We start from the raw sequence: 19,824 nt of genomic DNA, 5'->3' as shown, positions 1-19,824 counted from the left end.
TAAGAAAATTATAAATACAAATATAAGAAAATTAAAAGGAAAGAAATGCTTCTGTACAAGTTTTTTAAGGAGGAATACAAACATAATTCTTTGTAAACCAGCCCCCAACCCCTGCAGGACTTGCCACAACCAAATGCAGTTTGGTTCTTTATAAAGGTCAATTTTATCAGAGCTTTGATATGTGAAATACATATTTTCTACCTACCTTGAATGTTTATAAAGTTTACGAGGTCTACTATGCAATTTCCGATCCCAATTCTCTGGATCACTGGAGTTACTGTCATAAGGATGAGGCCGTCCTGCCATCCCACTTCAAGCTTCCTCACACTACTGCTCTGAAAGCATATGTAGCACCCATAACCTACGTGAAAGAGTAGTGTTGACCTTTAAATCTGGTCCACGCAGAATAAAATAGTCAACAATTTTACATGCTTTCTGACACTACTGTGACAGATTTTTAAAGTGATGAACAGGATTATAAAATATCAGACATACAAACTGCCACAAATGGGATTAAAACAAACACCATAAGTCTTTTTAGGTACTTTTCATCTGATTCGTCTATCAAATCTGCTTACCCCTATGCAACAGTTTAACAGTGTGTTATTTATACTTAGCAAATACACTTAACTGCCCTCTGGGTACCTCAAGTTTCCAAACATTAATATAGAACCAAAAAAAGCAAAGCAATTCCACAAAATGATTCTTTTGGACAAAATTTCACCTGGAATACATTTCTTAATTACTAAAAGTTTTAAGATGCTTAACAAAGCATCTAGTAAAACCAAATAACAAAGCTGTTATTTCTTTAAGAGCCCCTGTAGAAATTTAGTGTGGGCTGTAAAATAAAAGTATGTAAACACCGTGATGTTTCCTTACATTGTAATTACCACAAAAATACAGTATTGATGTGATTCATACATTTCATGCCTTTTCACATGCGAGACTTGTGACTTTTTTTTCTACTAAAGTCATTAAATTATAAGAAAATTAACAACAGCTTTACAGAACACCTGAGCTAAGTACTTTAAAGTATATTCACTATCCAATTTAACCTTTACCTTACAAGGTGGGCATTATTATCATAAACAGAATACAAAATGGTCTCAGTAGTTTAGTAACTTTGCCAAGATCACAATGTCGGTAAATGGCAGGATTATAAAGAATAATGAGAATTTATTATATGGAATGAAGTCTTGATCTTGATAAATGTTCAAGCAGGAGTATTTTGTTTGGATATAATCAAATTTGACTTTCAGAGTCTCCAAACATCAAAAACAAACAAACCACACACACACAACTAAATGAGGTTAGACAATCCAGAACAAAGTTATAGAATTTGGACCAGAACAGAGGTTTCCTGACACCCACTCCTACATGCTTCCTATGCACTTTTCCAAGATGGATTTGATAGAGGGAAGTGAGGGGAATTGTACATAAACATCAAAAGGAATCCAGATTTGGAAAAATACTATACCTTACTTTTATAAAAAATTCCAATACAATAGGGGTGGCTTGGTTGGCTCAGTCGGTTAAGCGTCCGACTTCAGCTCAGGTCATGATCTCGTAGTTTGTGAGTTCAAGCCCCGCATCAGGCTCTGTGCTGACAGCTCAGAGCCTGGAGCCTGCTTCAGATTCTGTGTGTGTGTCTCTCTCTGTCCACCCCTCCCTCCCTCTCTCTCTCTCAAAAATAAAGATTAAAAAAGAAAAAAAATTTTTAAAAATTCCAGTACAGTCTCATAAAAAATGCTGAAGGTAAATTCATTCAAATTTTGAATCTACCTCAGAGCTCATAAAAAAGAATTACTTCCATAAAAAATAAAAGGTTAAAAAATATAGATTTCCACTTTACAGAAATTGTTTTTGCTATTTGATAATTTTTTCTTCATAGTTAATTAATACTTTCTTTTCAAAAACAATTGAAATCTTACAATAAGTGGACACTTTAATATAATAAATATGTAAACAAGTAGGTAGATCAAGGAGTGAAATTAAAATAACAGAAAAGGAGGGCACCTGGCTGGCTCAGTCAGAACTCTTGATCTCAGGGTTGTGAGTTCAAGCCCCACACTGGGTGTAGAGTTTACTTAAATAAACTTAAAAAAATAATAGAAAACGCAAAGTCAGAGAATTGTACAATGGCTAATTCAAATTGCTAAGTAAATGCCACACAGTTTATATGCTGAATGCTCCTGGAAAAGGAAACCTGTTTCTTTAAGGATCAGTGAATAATTAAAAATCAATCAGATATCAGAGGAACATAAAAACTATAAAATTATTTTGAAAAAAAAATTGCAATCTCACTTCAGTTTTTAATTATAAAAATGTATTTACTAAAAAAGAAACTCTTTAAACTTCAATTTGATATTGTATCTACTTATCTGTACAGGAGAGATGAGGCAGAAGAGAAGGGTAAGAAAGAACAAATCAGACAAAGGAAAAAGTCAGAAAAAGGTGGTAACAAGTATCGAGAAAAATAAAAGGAAAAATAAAGACGTAGAGAGGCTTAGTAGGTTGTGTAGAATGAGATTTAGAATTTTTTCCTTACTTTGGAGGTCTTCCAATAAGCTATTTCAGGCATTAACATTTCTTTACAAGAGCGTTTTATCTCCTCCTGGCATTTAACTATAAGACACACCCCTCTGGATACCCAAAGATGTCCACTGGGGGAAGAATGATAGAGAAAGTGACTAAAAAACAGAACCTCAAAGAATATATAAGGCAAATTCAGATCTACATTTTCCAACATTTTACAGTGGGTAGCATGTAGGTAGCAGATGGGAAATACCAGTAGGTCTTACTAATCAATCTATGAAAATTAATAAGCATGTATTTTACAGCCAGACACAAGAAAGTAAAGAATTTCAGATGAAAGTTATCAAAAAGGTCAACTGAAAAATCATATTTACATTTGTCAATAAAACTTGGGTATCACCATGTGAAAGATTTCTTCCCAATCCTTACTCCCAATAGTCAAGACTACGAACAGGCTAAAAACAAGGGAAATTCAAACTGCGATATCTGGAAAAAATATGCCTGTATTTGCCTACATGTGCTGGCATACTTTCAAATGTTATCAATAAGCTATAAACAAGACTACAAATAGATAAAAGGTAAATGACACACATATACTAGTTTGAAATGTGTAATAATTTCTTCTATTTTAATCAATCTCTGCATCATAGTGACATTATATTTTATTTCATTTCATTCATTCATTCATTCATTCATTCATTCAAGGACTTACTGAACACCAAATATGATACGCCAAGCTATTTATAAGATGCTAAATCAAGTTGGGCATTGTTCCTGTGCTCCAAATCTCACCCTAGTAAAGGAAAAAAGCCTCAGTTGATGGCTCCACATACCACTTACTCCTGTGTCTCTCTCCTACCTGCATAGTTCTTACACCATTACCCAATTCTTCATCTCCATTAAAACTTGGGTGTTCTTTAGGATTCCATCTTCATTTGCTGGGTCCAGGGAGACAGCGGACAAAAAAACCATGAGGACCAAACCCTTGAGAACACCAGGTTTTACATACTACATACACTGTTTTCATTATCTCTGAATTCTTCAATAAGCACCCCAAATTCAACAATGCCAGGCTCTATCTTGGCCTCCCACATCAGCTAATGTCATCTCTATTCACTAACTCAAGAACTCCGAAGTCATCCTTGACTTCTCATTTCCCAACATCAAGTCTACTTCAAAATTTTGACTCCTCTCCCTTTTCATTCGTAAGGCTGCTGCCTTCAACTGAATCTTTAACATGTATCAGTAAGGATTTTGGTTGACCTCTTTATCACCATTCAGTCTATACTAGCTGCACTGTAATCAAAATTATCTAAGAACTTTTAATGACTCTCCATGTCCTGATCTAAACTCCTTACCATAAAAAGATCCTTTAAAATAGAGGACTTTTGGCTCCTCAGTGTATACTTCATACAAGGCAAACTAAAGTTTATTATTGTATGGATCTTGTAATCATCAAAAACATAATTACTGGACTACTAGAAACAAAGTTCTTAGAAAACACGTCACAGTTCATTGCTTTTTTAGGCATGACAGAAATTGTGGGGAATAAACTTAGGAATTCCCTGAGACTGCACTGATGGGTTAACAAGGCATAAAGAATTAGAAAGCCACAGGATGAACACACCCAAGTTTGGGTAAACAAGATTAGGTAAACAGGGCATAGGCTCCCAGTACAGGACAAAGATATAGGAATAGAAAAGCCTCAGGATGAAAGCATCAAAAATGAGGTAAACAAGATTAGGTGTTCAGGGCTGAAATGCCACCCAACTTAGTAAAATAGCAGAAAGCTGCTTTCACAGGAAGGAAGGACCAAAATAGGTAAACAGGTAAACAGGACTATGGAAAACAGCCAGCAGAAGTTGCCCTGAGTGGAACTAATTAGCAAAAGAAAGGTGCCTTGTTGACCCTGAGGTAGCATGCTTCGTCTTTCTTGTCCTCTTGGCCAGTTTAGGTAAACAGAGGTGGCGCCTCCTGTCTGCTGTATACAACCTCCCGGCAAGCACCAGAATTTTGTTTTGTACTGACCCAAACCCCTAACACTGCATATCTTCAAAACCTCTTTTTCCCACGCCCATGAGTTAGTGTCCACGGTTTCACTGTATCCTTGTGCACGCCCATTCTGATCCTAATCAAAATGGAGCAAGGGTCAGAGCAAGGACCCTTACTAGGGGCTCCTGTCTCCTCCCAGACATTAGCCTCTCTTGCATTTCAATTTTGCGTCCACTCTCTTGCTGGACAAGAGAAAACTCCAGACCCAGAGCCTATGACAAGAAATAATCTAAATTCTAAATAATTTAGATATAATCTGTGCAGAGGGAGGAACAACTAGGCCAATTGGCTAGAGACATGCATTCAGGAGACTGTCAAAAGTCAACTAGGAAAAAGGCAATTCAATTACTTCTCTTCTCTTGGATATTACTATTTAAAAAGGGGGTGTGGGGGAACAGAATCTTCAAGACTATAATAACATAAATAAGTGGTCTTTAGGATACTATTTCCAGGTAGTATTAATTAATGGCAATGATTCATAGAAAAGTTTTGTTGTTTTTTTTTTTGAAAAAAGGATAGTACATGGAGACTTTATTCTGTCCTATGTTATGTATCAGTGGGCTAGGAAGTTTAATTTTCTCCTATTTAAAGCTCAAAACAAGCTAGTATTATAATCATGTTTTATAGATGAAAAGATCTTAGAGCTAACATTAGAATCCCAGTCTAACAGAAAGCCCATGTTCTTTTTTTTTGTTTATTTTATTATTTTTTTTTTTTTGAGAGAGAGAGATGGAGGGCGGGCACATGCACAAGAAGGGCAGGGGCAGAGAGAGAGGGAGAGAGCATCTCAAGCAGGCTTCTGTCAGTGCAGAGCCCAACGCGGGCTCAAACTCACCAACCAGATCATGACCTGAGTCAAAATCAAGAGTCCATGCGTAATCAACTGGGCTACTCAGGTGTCCCAAGCCCATGTTCTTTCTAACATACTAAGCTAGGTATACAGAAATTCATAACATTTGTTCCCTACAGCCAGCAGATGTCTTTTTTTAAACTTCAGCCATCTTGTGGCTTTGTTCATCCTACTGGGATCTCATTCTGAATAGTGTCATTATATGAGAACTTTTCTATTAACGGGAAATTGTTTTTATCTCTCAAACTTTGCAAACAAAGTAATTCAAGTGTGGTGGTTACTGGAGAGAAAGACCTGATAAGTAAGTGGAAAAACAATGAAAAGAATAAAATCACACAGTGATACCAGCCCGAAGAGCCAAGACAAGACTGCCTTTGGCTGCAAAGAAAGGCAAGTATCCAGAGGATATTTTAACTACATCAATAATTGGAGAGGCTGGAGAGAATGAATACTGCTACAGATAATTGTGAAAGAAAAAGAACAGGCTGGGAGGAGGGGGTTGCCTGGCTGGCTCAGTCCGTTAAGCCTCAGACTCTTGATTTCAGCTCAGGTCATGGTCTCACACTTTGTGAGTTTGAGCCCCCTGTCGGGCTCAGCACTGACAGTGTGGAGCCTGATGGGATTCTCTCTCTCCCTCTCCCTGTCCCTTCTGCTCTTTCTCAAAATAAATAAACTTAAAAAATAATAAAAACAACAGGTGAGAGCAACTTTTTAAAAGTTTATTTATTTTGAGAGGTGGGGAGGGGCAAAGAGAGGGAGAGAGAGAATCCCAAGCCGGCTCTGCGTTGTCAGCACAGAGCCCAACATGGGGCTCAATCTCAGGAACCCTGAGATCATGACCTGAGCTGAGATCAAGAGTCAACACTTAACTGACTGAGCCATCCAGATGCCCCTAGAAGCAACTTTTAAAAGAAAAGTAAACCAGAGGGGTGAAAAGAAACCTGTACAGGCAGCCAAGTTAAGCAATCATGTGAGCCTCCTACAGATAACAATGATTTAAGCCTTGAGAAAATACTTTTTTAATGTTTATTTTTGAGAGAGAGAGAGAGAGAGTGAGTTCAAGCAGGGAAGGGGCAGAGAGAAAGGGAGACACAGAATCCGAAGCAGGCTCCAGGCTCTGAGCTGTCAGCACAGAGCCCGACGTGGGGCTCAAACCCACAAACCGTGAGATGGTGACATGAGCCGAATTCAGACACCTAACCAATTGAGCCACCCAGGCCCCCTGTAAACCTGGATAAAATATTTTTAAAACTACTGTTTAAAAGCACTGGCAAATATCCCAAAGCATAAAGTAGTGAAAGAAGAGCATATTCTGAAAGGTAACAGAATTTTGTGTTCAGATGAAGTTCTTATGCTGAGTGCCCTTCCCAATCCCCTAGAAATATGGTGAAGGAAACCAGCCAGCCATACAGCTCAAAGTAGTAGAGAAAACAATTCAGAACTAGAAGTGCAGCTGGAAATTTAAGTCAGACATAGTGGAAGTGAAAGAACCACACAGAGGTATGGCCCAAAATCTAAACATAAATTCTACTAGGCTAAATTACACATGCATGGAGGAGAGACTCCAGGCCCTCTGTGGTAGACTACAGAGGAATTTACCCTTGAAAGCTGCATGGCATAAGATCTAGGAGTTTGATGCTTTTTAAACCGAGTGCAGGCCCAACCATACACAGCCCAAGCAGAAGAAAGCTGAAACCTTTATTGGCTTAAGAGTGTCAGAGGACAGAAACCACCAGAGCCAGAGAAGCTAGAAATTAAAAGGGAATATCCAAAAGTAGAGGAAGTACAGGGAGGGTGAGCTCCAAAATGTGAATGTAATCTAGGCCCAAATTTTTGGCTGATCACCAAATTACACAGGTGGCGGGAGCACTTTCCTCCACTCACTCCCAGGAGACCATACTAAAAACCAAGTAGCTGGAAGAAGTAAGAACTAAGCACAGATATCAGATGGTATACACTGCTTGGGAAACAATGTTTGCGATTGAGTCCAGGCAACTTAATGGTCCACTAGAACAAAACAACAATACTCATAAGAACATTATAATCAATACCCTGGTTTCTGCCAAAAATTATGCGATGCAAAGAAATAAGAAAGTAAAACAGCAATCAACAGAAAGTGACTCCAGGTAGGCCCAGATATAGGATTTAGTGAATGACTTCAAACCACATATTTAAACAATTAAAGGAATATATTCAAAGAACTACAATAAGAAGGTGGTCTTGATGAATGGCAGAAAGGGATTCTCAATAAATGAAAATTATCAAAAAATGAAAACTTCAGCTGTAGCTGGAAAGAATAACTAAAACGAAAATTTCATTAGATGGGCAAAACAGCACACAAGATGAGGAAAAAAATAAGGGAACTTGAAAACAGATCAGTAGAAATTACCCAATCCATAGACTACAGAGAAACAAAGACTGGATGTTATCTGTAAACACAGGTGGGAAAGCATCTAACAATACAACATGTAAGTAATTAGAGTTACTACTGATACACTCAACAAAATGGAATCTCAAAAGTGTTATGGTAAGCTAAAGAAACCAGACTCAAAGGTTCCATACCAGACGATTCCATTTGTATAACATTCTTGAGAAGACAGGGATATAGAACAGAACAGCCAGGGCCTAGGGCTTGGGGAACTACACGGGGACAGCACAAGTTAATTTTGGGGGGGGGGGTGATGGAACTATTCTATATCTGGATTGCGGTGGTGGTAGTTATGCAACTGTATGCCTTTGTCAAAATTCATAAGACCTGTACACCAGAAAGAGAATTTTATTGGATGTAAATTTACAAAGAAATTCAAAAAGAAAGTGAAAAAATTAGCAGAGATGTTTAATACTTATAATTATCAAACATATTAGCATGACATATTTAAACCAAGTTTTAATCAAAAAACCTAAATCATATTGTCCCCATTACCATCAAGGATACTTCTAGCTATCTTCCCACTGCTCACTGCCATAATGACACACATAACTTTTGATAATGAAAACTGGTGGGAACCTTTCTACTTCTGCCACAATACTAAGTGACTAAGACAAAAAGATTTTGGAATCAGAAAAACTAGTCGTATGACTTTGTAGAAGCTTCTTAACCTCCAAGTCCTCAATTTCCTTAAATGTGAAAAAATAACATAATTCTCATTACCATTATTTTCTCTATTACCTATAACTTCCAATCAAATTGTTATAAAAAATAGATGAGTCAGGGAGCACCTGGGTGGCTCAGTCAGCTAAGCCTCTGACTCCTGATTTTGCCTCAGGTCATGATCTCACAGTTCATGAGTCTGAGCCCTGAGTCAGGCTCTGCGCTGACAGCAAGGAGCCTGCTTGGCATTCTCTCTCCCTCTCTGCCCATCCCCTGCTCAAGCACATACGCTTGCTCTCTCTCTCAAAATAAATAGATAAACTTTAAAAAAATATGAGTCAGGAAACCTTAGATAGTAACACAGTGCTGGGCACATTGCTGACTTTCTCTAATAGACTACTGAATGTGAATTTTGTATATCTCATTAGCTCATTCGTGACTTTCTAGTTGCCTTTTGAGATCACAGAAAATGAGAATTCCTAGGAAGTTGCTCAACAATTAATGAGCACCTATAATGTGCTAGATGGTTGGAATAAAAAGATGAAACGGGTATCATCCATGTCCCGGTTCAAAAAAAAACACACAAAAAAAACGCTAAAATAATCACAACACAGGAGCAGGGGATGAATGATTAGGGAGGGATAGGATTTCTACTCACTTTCAATTATCTTTATTTCTCCAGGGAACTGACCCTCCCTGTTCTACTTAACATCAAAAATACCTTAGACTTTTCAGGGTCATCAAAAAACCACGCACTTTAGACAAAACTGCTGATAACACTTTTAGCATCTAAATCAAAACCTTGTGTCATTCCTATAATACTTAGATGAAAACAATTATTTCACTGTTAGCTTACCCATAAATTTTAATGCATGGAAGAACAAACCAACCATCCTCGTTTCTAACCTCAGCAAAAACTCCTTCAGTTATTTTTATCATAGCATTCCTGCTATATCCCAGAAGCTTAAAATTTTAAAATTCTCTCTTTTGGAGATAAAAGTCCCCTGCGACATAACAAATTACCATAAACCCACCCAATGGTTTACAGCACACATATTATTTTCTCAGTTTCTGCTGGTCAGGAATCTGGCGGAGTTTAGCTGGGTCCTCTGCAAGGCCACAATGAAGGTGTCAACCATGACCAGATCCTTATTTGGAGGCTCAACTAGAGAAGGATCCACTTCCAAGCTTACTGTGATTGTAATAGTTCATTTCCTCATAGTAGTAGGATTCAAAACTAATGATGGAGAGATAGCAAACATGCTGGCAAAATGGAGTTTTATAATTAGGGAACATCTCATTACCCTTAGCATATTCTTCTGGCTAAAAGGAAATCACATATTCTGCTCACACTAAAGGGCATGAACACCAGCAAGCAGGGATCAGAGGAACTACCTCAGAGTCTGTCTGCCATATTATCCAATATATTCTATCTATGTATTACACTAAAAGCTTAAGATTCTGCTCAGCCCTTGTTCTAATTATACATACCACTATACTAACATACACATACACACAAAAAGCATACATCTATTTTCTCTCCTTGACTTCACACATTTGTCACAGCAAAAACCTGAAACCAATCTAAATGTTCATCAAAAACAAACTGGTTAAAACTCTGCATAATATCATGCAATCAGTAAAAATGAGATAGATAATATGTATACTAATAAGGAAAATATTCCAAGATACATTGCTACATTAAAAAGCAAGGTACAGATGTGCATTATGTACCTCAGTATGTTTTAAAAATTCATATGCAGGGGTACCTGAGTGGCTCAGTTGGTTAAGCATCTGCCTCTTGACTTCAGCTCAAGTCATGATCTCACAGTTTGTGAGTTTGAGCCCCACAATGGGGCTTGGGATTCTCCCTCTCTCTGCCCTCCCCCACTTGCTCTCTCTCTTTCAAAATAAATAAAAATAAACTTAAAAAAATAAAAAATTTAATTAAATTTAAAAATAAAAATACATATGCAAACCAAACACGATGTGCCTAGCTGGCTCAGTCAGCAGCGCATGTGACTCTTGATCTTCGGGTTGTGAGTTCAAGGCCCTTGTTGGGCATAGGGCTTACTTTAAAAATAAATAAAATATATATACCCATGCATGCATATGTTTTTAAAATCATTATAAATATCACATAAAACTTATGACAAAGTTGCCTCTGCAGAAAGGCTGGAATGAGACTTTTCACTATATTCCTTATAGTATTTGAGTATAACACATGCTGTTTGCATAATACAGCATTATCTACAATAAAGTACTTGGAGGTGGCTCTGTTACAGAAATTATCTTCCCTGTTTAATTTTACTTGCTTAAGTGTAGTTTTTGTTTGTTTGTTTCTGACTGCTTCTACAATATGTCAATACATATTATAGAAGAGGAAAATATCTTTTTCCTCTACCCTTGGAAGTTCTCAACTGAAACCCCTGTAACAAAAGACAGATTAACAGAAGAAAAGCATACAGATTTGTTTAATATAAATTTTACATGACACTGGAGCGTTCATAAAGAAATTAAAACCTGAAGAAATCATTAATCTGAGGGTTCTTATTTAGTTCTTATGTGATGAAGAGTGGAAAGTTGTGGAAAGATGTAACAGGACAGAGTATGAGCTAAGTGTAGCAAACTGCCTGTTCCTCAGATTCTTCTCTGTATCTCTTCATCTTCAGAGAGAAGAATAATCCTTTCCTCTGGATAAAGGAAGATACCTCTCATGAGGGTTTTTTGACTTGCTTTAGGGACAGGTCAGAAAGTCCATCCTACACATGCCATTTCTCACATTCCCTCAGCTTAAAGTAATCAATATGCCAAGGTACCACATTTTGGGGTAGCATGTGCTAAGCCCCATCATTATGCACTGGTAGAATGTTTCTGCCACGTGTCTTATATTAAACTGTAAGATCCTTAAGGACAAGAAGAAAGTATGATTCAAGTGTGTCCCCACAGTTTAGTACAACTGATATATAAGCTTTTACAAAATGTTTTAACATTAAGATGAAAGAAATTTCATTTAACACAATCTATTAGTAAAGGGGAAATATAAATTATGAAGATTTTTGGACAGTCTTAAACTTAGTTGCTTGTATTAAAAAAGAATAGTACCATATAATTATACCCATGTTTTAGTTATGGTAAAGAGCACCAATCATGTGAATCCTACCCTCAAATGAGCAAAAATTATAACAATTCAATTTTTATTGTCAATACTTGCTCTCAGGAGATATACACTAAGAAAGTGGGGTTAAAGGAGGGAAAGTATAGGAAATAGCCCTGAAAACATTTTAAATAATATTATCAAATAACCCTTAAGTTTCCCCAAAATATTCCTTAAAGCTGTGGGTCAATTTCACAGAAGGAAGCCCTTTCAATTGTCAAGGCTTGTCCTTCTCTGATTGGATACAGTTAAAGTAAGGCAAGTGAATAAAGTTAAGAAGTTTATTCAGGTTATTTTTATACTAGATTATGTCTGACTAAATTTTGTGTAACTAGTTCCATGATATCAAATTTAAATGATTTATGCTTTCGTTCAAAATGTATTCATTAGGTACTTAACATTTCTTCAGATGTTTTGCTAACCGCTAGAGATAGTCACAGATTTAATAAAATTGCATGGAATTTCCATTAAAAGTAAAGTTCTTTGGCTATTTAAAAGGCCTCCTTATTTAATCCACCAAAATGTAAAACTTCCAATGCCAACTCACATTCAGCCCCTGATCTTCCAGAGGCTACTTGGAGATAAAATCTTTGAGGTAATTGATTTTACAACTTCTATAGAATTTTTTTTTCAATATATGAAATTTATTGTCAAATTTGTTTCCATACAACACCCAGTGCTCATCCCAAAAGGTGCCCTCCTCAATACCCATCACCCACCCTCCCCTCCCTCCCACCCCCCATCAAAGCATAAGAGACTCTTAAAAATGGAGAATTTCTTTTTTTTAATTTTTTTTAATATTTATTTTTGAGAGAGAGAGAGATAGAATGTGAGCAGGGGAGGAGCAGAGAGAGAGAGAGAGAGAGAGAGAGAGACAGACAGACAGAATCTGAAACAGGCTCCAGGCTCTGAGATGTCAGCACAGAGCCCAATGTGGGGCTTGAACTCAAAAACTGTGAGCCGAAAACCTGAAAAACCAAAAAACCTGAGCCGAAGCCGGACGCTCAACCAACTGAGCCACCCAGGCGCCCCATAGAATTTCTATTCAAATTTTGCTGACTTCTTAGTCAAGGCACTAACACTTCAAGAAATGTTTGTTTTATCCCATCTTAAACAGATCAATGAATGTTTGAAAATCTTTCCACATCTTAAGCATTTTCTAAGTACCTGCATTACATGGATAGCATTTGTAAAGAACTAGATGCTGTTTATAGTGCTAAATTCTTAAAACTCACAAAAGACCTATGATTTTTTTAATATTCTAAAAAAATTTTAAGTTTTGTTTTCTGTTCATATGTCCCTATTTTTCCTTTTCTTGTATGACCAAATAGTATTGCATTCAAAACTGGAAACATCTTAATTGAACAAATCACCTTGACATAAAATTTAATATAGGCAAATCTCCAATAAGCTGATGAAGTGCCTAAATCAAAGGAGATTACATTCAACTCCTAAGAACAAGCACCCTTTAAACAAAGACTCTTAATTGTTTTCTTTTTTCCTCCATGACCCTTTAAAAAATATTTTTTTTCTTCTGAGACTTTTTAAATAAGTTATATATTTCCTTCATATAACCTTTATTATACTGTTCCATTTTGCCCTGTTCATTATCCCTGCTACCCTCTATTCCTTTCAGATTTTTGCTTGTTTATCTGCCATCAACTCAACAGGCCAGAAAAGGCCATAAGTATATTCAAGTTCTGGACTGTTGTGCTACCCAACAAAACTTCGTGTTTTAATGAAAATGGCTTATGTCTACACTGTACAAAAAGTAGCAACTAGCCATATGTGGCTATTAAGCACTTAGAATGTACAACTGAGGAAATTTTTAATTTTCCATTTTAATTAATCTAAATTTAAAAAGCGATATGTGGCTACTAACTATCATATATGCCAGCACAATTAGAGGCAGAATATCAGAGCCTCCCCCACCAAAATAGTTTTGTCCTCTAAATGTTTCATTTTAAGGAATCTAAAATTTGCCTTGAGACAAATTACTTGCACACACACACTATACATATCTTTGTATCTTAATATTACAGGTAATGTTCCACTTATAAATAAAATAAAAATTATTTTCGGGGCGCCTGGGTGGCTCAGTCGGTTAAATATCTGACTTTGGGTTATGATCTTGCTGTTTGTGAGTTCAAGCCCCATGTTAGGCTCCGTGCTGACAGCAGAGACTGCTTCCGATCCTCAGTCCCCGCCCCCCCTGCCCCTCCCTGGCTTGAGCTCTCTCTTCCTCTCTCAAAAATAAACGTTAAAAAATAAATTTAACAAATAATAAAATTACTTATATTCAGAGATCATTGAGCCTTATTACAAAAACTAAAAGTCTGTGACACTGGTATATGAATAGACAGACAAAACAACAGAACAGAATAAAAGGTCCAGAAATAGATCCCTAAAACATGATGAAATTTTATATATGATAAAGAAGTGGTTTCTCAAATCACTTGAGGAAAAGACAGACACTAATAAGTGGTATTGGGACAAATGGATAAATAACATTTGGGAAAACTTAAAATTGAACACGTACCTCACAAATACTAGGATAAACTCCGAATGGATCAGCTATTATAAAAACTGAAATCATACATATACTAGAAAAAAAATAGGTGATTTCCTTTATAATCTGGAAGAAGGTAAAGCCTTTCTTATTTGTCTACATAAAAATAAACACCATTGTACTACAAAAAGCAGCAGAAATAACAAAACTTAAAAAATACTTTTCACTATATAAAAAGCTCTTTAAAAAGAGAAAAAACCCCACAGCTCTCCCCCACAAGAAATAGAGAATGTTCAAAAGACATGGGAAATTATCAGAAAAATAAAGGTAAATGGCCTTCAATCTATTAAAGTATGTTCAACCTAACTCATAAGAGAAATGCAAAATAATATCTCCAATTCTGACCATAAACTGTGTTGGTAAGACTGAGGAGAAACAGATATTCTCTACATTCTCATACACTGCTAATGAAAAACAATATAACCCCCATGGAGAAAAATTTTATAATATCTAAATTATACAAATGTTTACCAGTCCCACTTGCAAAAATCTAGCCTGAAGATACAACTCCACAAATACTAAACAAAATATTCAAAATATATTCACTGTGGCATTATTTGTAATGGCACGAAACTGAAAGCAATCTGAATGTGCGTCAAAAGAGGCTAACTGAATAAACTGGTACATCGACAGAATGAACTACTATGCATCTATAAAAAAGAATAAGGGAGATCCCCATGTACAATTATCGATCATATCCAAGATATATTATTAGATGGGGGGGGGGGGAAGTGAAGAACAAGTAGGATACGGTTTGTTTTTTTTTTCTGAACAAATTATATACATATATCTATACATAAACACAAATATACATCTATTTATTTTTGCAAAAAGAACTCTAGAAAGATAAACAAGACACTAATAGAAATGGTTACCTACAGGGACAGATGGAAATGGGGTGAAAGCAATACAGATGTAAGGAAGGTTTTTGAGTATTCTTTTAATATAGTTTTGATATTTGAACACTGTGTTAATTTATATACTCTAAGTAAATAAAAGGCCTACTATTAGCATGTTCTAAACTGCAACACTCAGTTTCTTTGGTTTTGTTTAAATAAACAGTAGATGCACATTATAAATGTAAGTGCAGATTTAGTAGCAATGAAAAGGACTGCCATGTCACTCAAATGCATTCCAGTCCTATTAAATACCTCCATCTAGAATAGTAAGCAATGACCAAGACATTATCAAAATGGGTTCTTGAAGAAAAAGGTGAAGCTATCCTCATTTGGGAAGTTTACCAGACTAGTGGTAGGTTAAATATGTTTCAGCATTAAGTGAACTACAGCAAAATATTTACTGAGATTTTTCAAGTAGGATGGAGGTACAGGGGCTAGATGCATCTAATTCAGGAAACCTTGGATAACAGGTTGGATTTTCACATATATTATCTATGCTAATCCACATATCAATCCTATAAGACACAAGAGAGGTCTTCTACTGATGCCTTTCTAAAAAATTGAGAAACTGGCTTAGGCTTAAAGGGATTATGTTATTTGCCTAATGTCATATAGCTAATAAATAAGCTAGGACACAGATACATACCGCTATAGTCAAATTCAGTGTTTTTTCCAACATACTATATATATACACTGTCTCTCAAACTTAATACACAACCAATTAAAATGCTATTCCCAGAAAATAAAAAGTGCTAGTGGTAGCATTTCAAATCAGTAAGAGTTAGATAGCTGGATTACAGACAGATTCAAGGTTAGATACAGGTTCTAAAAAAAATTAACTGCTTACCTATTTGAGCAGAAGATCCTTTCCAAATTTCACATTAAAAATTTCAAAGTACAACATAAAATCACAACAAAATCAAGGAGAAAATATAAGTGAATAATTATCTGACTCAGAATAAAGAAGGGGTATCTAAGCCTTTCCAAGTCTCAGAAAAAAAACAAAACAAAACCATCAAGCCAAAAACTGCTAGTATGAGAAACAGGAATGTGCTGCCAGCCAATTTAAGCTAATATTCTCAACAAAAACTAGTAAAAACTTCATCAGGGATCAGATTTAGGATGGCACACAGGCTTCAAGAAGGATTGGTTAGACTACATAAAACTCAAAGAAAACTATAAAAGATTTTACATACAAAATAAAAAATTAAAATCTTAAATATATAGAGAATATTTATATATCCATATTAAAGTACCTGAATACTATGATGGAAAAATGGGCAAAGTTCACGAACTAGCAATTTACAAAAAGAATATGAGTGGCCAAAAGGGGAAAAGAAGAAATATTCGACCTCACTAGTAATATAAGAAACCCAAGTTAAATCTGAGATGTTTAACCCATCAAATCGCCAAAGGTTTGCTGGTTGGTTTAATGACAAACAGTGATGGCTTAAGTATAGAGAAGATGGCTACTCAAGCTTGTGGGAATATAAATTGTAAAACTTGTAGGATATCATACACTTTGACACAAGAACCCTTTTAAAATTTTATCCTACAAATATTGTTTATCAAAGCATTTATGATAAGAGGAAGGGGAAAGGAAAGAGGAGGGAAGAAATGTTAATTTTTAAATCTAATTACATATCTGTTATATTATTCAAATTTTCTTTCAATTTCTTAAAATTTTTAAGTCGTTACATAGAGAATAAATGTGTGTGTGTGTGTGCGTGTGTAAAAAGACAGAGGCAGACAGACTGACCGACAGATTCTGGAAGCCATAATCTTTGGGTCATGGGATTTCAGTGCTATTTTCTTCCTTGCTCTTTGCTAAATGTCCCAAATTGCATGCACTGCATTATACTTTTTTGGTCGAAAAGAAATTACTTCCAAAAATATACTTTTATAAGTAATTTTTCAAAGTGCTCATTGTAAAACAATTTCAAAACCAACAAGTGTTCAAGACTACTGTTAAATTTATCAGTCACTAATGAATGACAAATGAAAGCAATGAAAGATGTCACACCACTTTTCTTCTAAAATGACACTTTTACCCCTTTCTTAATGTTGAGTTCAACTAATTTAACAACAACATATGCATACATGTATATAAATAATGCATATATACTGCTTTCTAGTATTATAAATACACTACATAAACACAAAATGGAAATAAAAAAAGGGACTGAGTAAAGTATATATAAATGGAAGTTCTATTTTTTCTTTCAAATGGCACAACAAACAAGTTTTTCATACACTTCCAGAAGTACATGCAACCCACTAGGGAGATAACTGAAATAAATCACTCAGAAACAGGAGACTTGCAGATCTGTATTCTAGTCTCAGCTTTCCCACTACCAGCCAATAACTTTTATCAAAATCAAGTAAGAGGATTTATCCTGCACTTCAATTTATTCTTCCAAAAATCAGAGTATTAATGATTTCAAGTATTTTCAGCATTATGGTTTTATAATTCCACCACTAATAACTCAGCATTAACTTTTAAAAGAGAAACTCAGACAATGTGGACTACTCAATAAGAAGGAAACAACAGTGCCCCACAATTACCATCTTACAGGAACGTCTTGAAGAAAAGTCTCAATTAACAAATGAGGAACCAAAAGGGCTGAGCAGAGTGTGTTGTTTGCTCTCCAAATGTGAGAAAAATCAAATTCAATCCTGCATTGTATAAAGCACGCTGCCCTGAATGAAATAATTAGCTTTAAAATAATTCAGCACTATTTGTATGATCATTCAAGAATAAGAAAATTATCAAAATACTTTCTTGTACAATTTTGTATCTGAGATCTCAGATTGAGATTCTGAGGTTTCTGAGCTTTAAAACTTATTTTTTTTAATTTTTTTAAATGTTTATTTATTTTTGAGAGAGAGAGAGAGAGCACGAACAGGAGACAGGCAGAGAGAGAGGGAGACACAGAATGGGAAGCAGGCTCCAGGCTCTGAGCCATCAGCCCAGAGCCGAACGCGGGGCTCGAACTCACGGACCGTGAGATCATGACCCGAGCTGAAGTCGGACGCTTAACCGACTGAGCCACCCAGGCGCCCCTAAAACTTATTTTTAAGGTGAAACTTAATGTAGTCTACAAATAGAAAATGTAGAATAATTTTCTACTTACCTGCTATAGCAGTGACCATCAAAGAAACAAAAGGGAAACAATCCAAATTGGTAAAAATGATTTTATTTTTTTAGAAGTAGATAACAGTATCCTAACAGATTATTTTTTTAATTTTTTTTTTTTTTGAGAGAGTGAAAGAGCACAAATGGGACACGGGCTGAGAGACAGAGGGAGAGAAACTTAAGCAGACTCCACACCCAGCACGGAGCCAGATGTGGGGCTAGATCTCTTGACCCTGAGATCATGACCTGAGCCGAAATCAAGAGACAGATGCTTGACTGACTAAGCCACCCAGACATTCCAAATAAATGATTTTTAAATTGCCAAACCATCTCACTCTACTATATGCTACTATTCCATCTGGCATTCAAATTACATAGAATTCCAGACATCAGTCAATGGATGCCTACATGAAAAGCAAGAAAAAGAACTTCCTATTGTTCAGTGCTGACTAGAATAAAAAACAACAAAAAAACACCTTTATAATTTCTAGTGGAAGAGCCATATAGCGAAGCTGTAAACAGCCATTTGAACTTGTTTCTATCCAAGAGAGATAGCTAGATGTAAATTTACCCTGATGGATGTGTGCTATTTTTGAAGCATAAGCACAGAAAAACGTACTAACAAGTGATAGTCACTTTACTATTTACGTGGCACTTTTACATAAGTTTTTTTTATTTCATTCTTAAACTCATGACAATTGTGTTCTAGTTCCACTTTTCATGTGAGGAAACAAAGGCTCATAGAGGTTAAGTAACCTCACAGAGCTAACATCTCTGTTTAAACTCAGATCTAAATGATCCCAAGTAGGGTAGTACAAGCAGAAAAGTAGGATTATAATTAAAATGGCCTCAGAAAAGTGTTATGCATAGTTTCTAATAAAGTACTTCAATCAGTGATTCACTATGAGACTGTCATCCTCAGCCAAATACTAAATGTTAATTTCAATTTGTGACCAAAAATATTAATAGATAACTCATTTCAACTAATTAAAGATAAAAGTAAGCACCAAGTCCCAGATATTTTACATTTTCAATCAGAAAAATATAAACTATTAATTAAGGGCAATGAAAGATGCTTTGAATGGCAAAGATATCTCTTAACATCTTACTGATCTTCAGCAATCTACTGTGACATAAGATCACATATTCTACATAAAATCTTTATTCGTTTATGTTCAAGTTTGGGCTGTTTCAAGTACTCAGAGTTCACTGTATTCCCATCATCTACCACTAACATTTACTAACCTCTTGATCCTCTCTCAGGGAGGATCTCTGAATTCTGATTGCTTGTCTTCCATCTCTGTGCTTTAGATTGCTACCTGCTTAGCAAGGAAGTGTGTTTCAAGGATGCCAAAGTAAACCAGAGCAAGCCATAGTAGAAGAAATGCAATGTTAACTTGAACCCTAATAAACACTCTATCCAAAAGGATAAAAAATTATTAAACAGTTCTTCCTCCCTTAATGAACACCAATAACTACCTCTTCCCCCCTTACTGTGGGTTCATAACCAACAAAGAAACAAAACACAGGAGTCA

The 19,824-nt window shown here is 35.8% G+C and overlaps 1 protein-coding gene across 7 annotated transcripts in view; it reads right to left on the bottom strand.

The window, feature by feature from the left end:
- The window catches only part of BTBD10 (BTB domain containing 10), an 86,331-nt gene that overhangs the window by 59,614 nt on the left and 6,893 nt on the right, over window positions 1-19,824 (bottom strand). For 3 of the 7 annotated variants that reach the window (XM_078433245.2, XM_078433241.2, XM_078433247.2), the window contains exon 2: window positions 206-361. The exons of 2 other annotated variants lie outside the window; for them this stretch is intronic. In XM_078433245.2, coding sequence (XP_078289371.1) covers window positions 206-306 — 101 coding nt within the window. In that variant the 5' untranslated portion in view covers window positions 307-361. Of the gene's footprint in view, window positions 1-205; window positions 362-2,909; window positions 3,129-3,394; window positions 5,031-19,824 lie in introns of those variants that run through there. 2 more of the 7 variants (XM_078433243.2, XM_078433244.2) reach the window with 2 other exon arrangements.

Source organism: Panthera onca, chromosome D1 (assembly GCF_046562875.1).
Source record: "Panthera onca isolate mPanOnc1 chromosome D1, mPanOnc1 haplotype 2, whole genome shotgun sequence".
NCBI classification, from domain to species: Eukaryota; Metazoa; Chordata; class Mammalia; order Carnivora; family Felidae; genus Panthera; species Panthera onca.
This window is presented reverse-complemented; position numbering and strand designations above follow the sequence as displayed.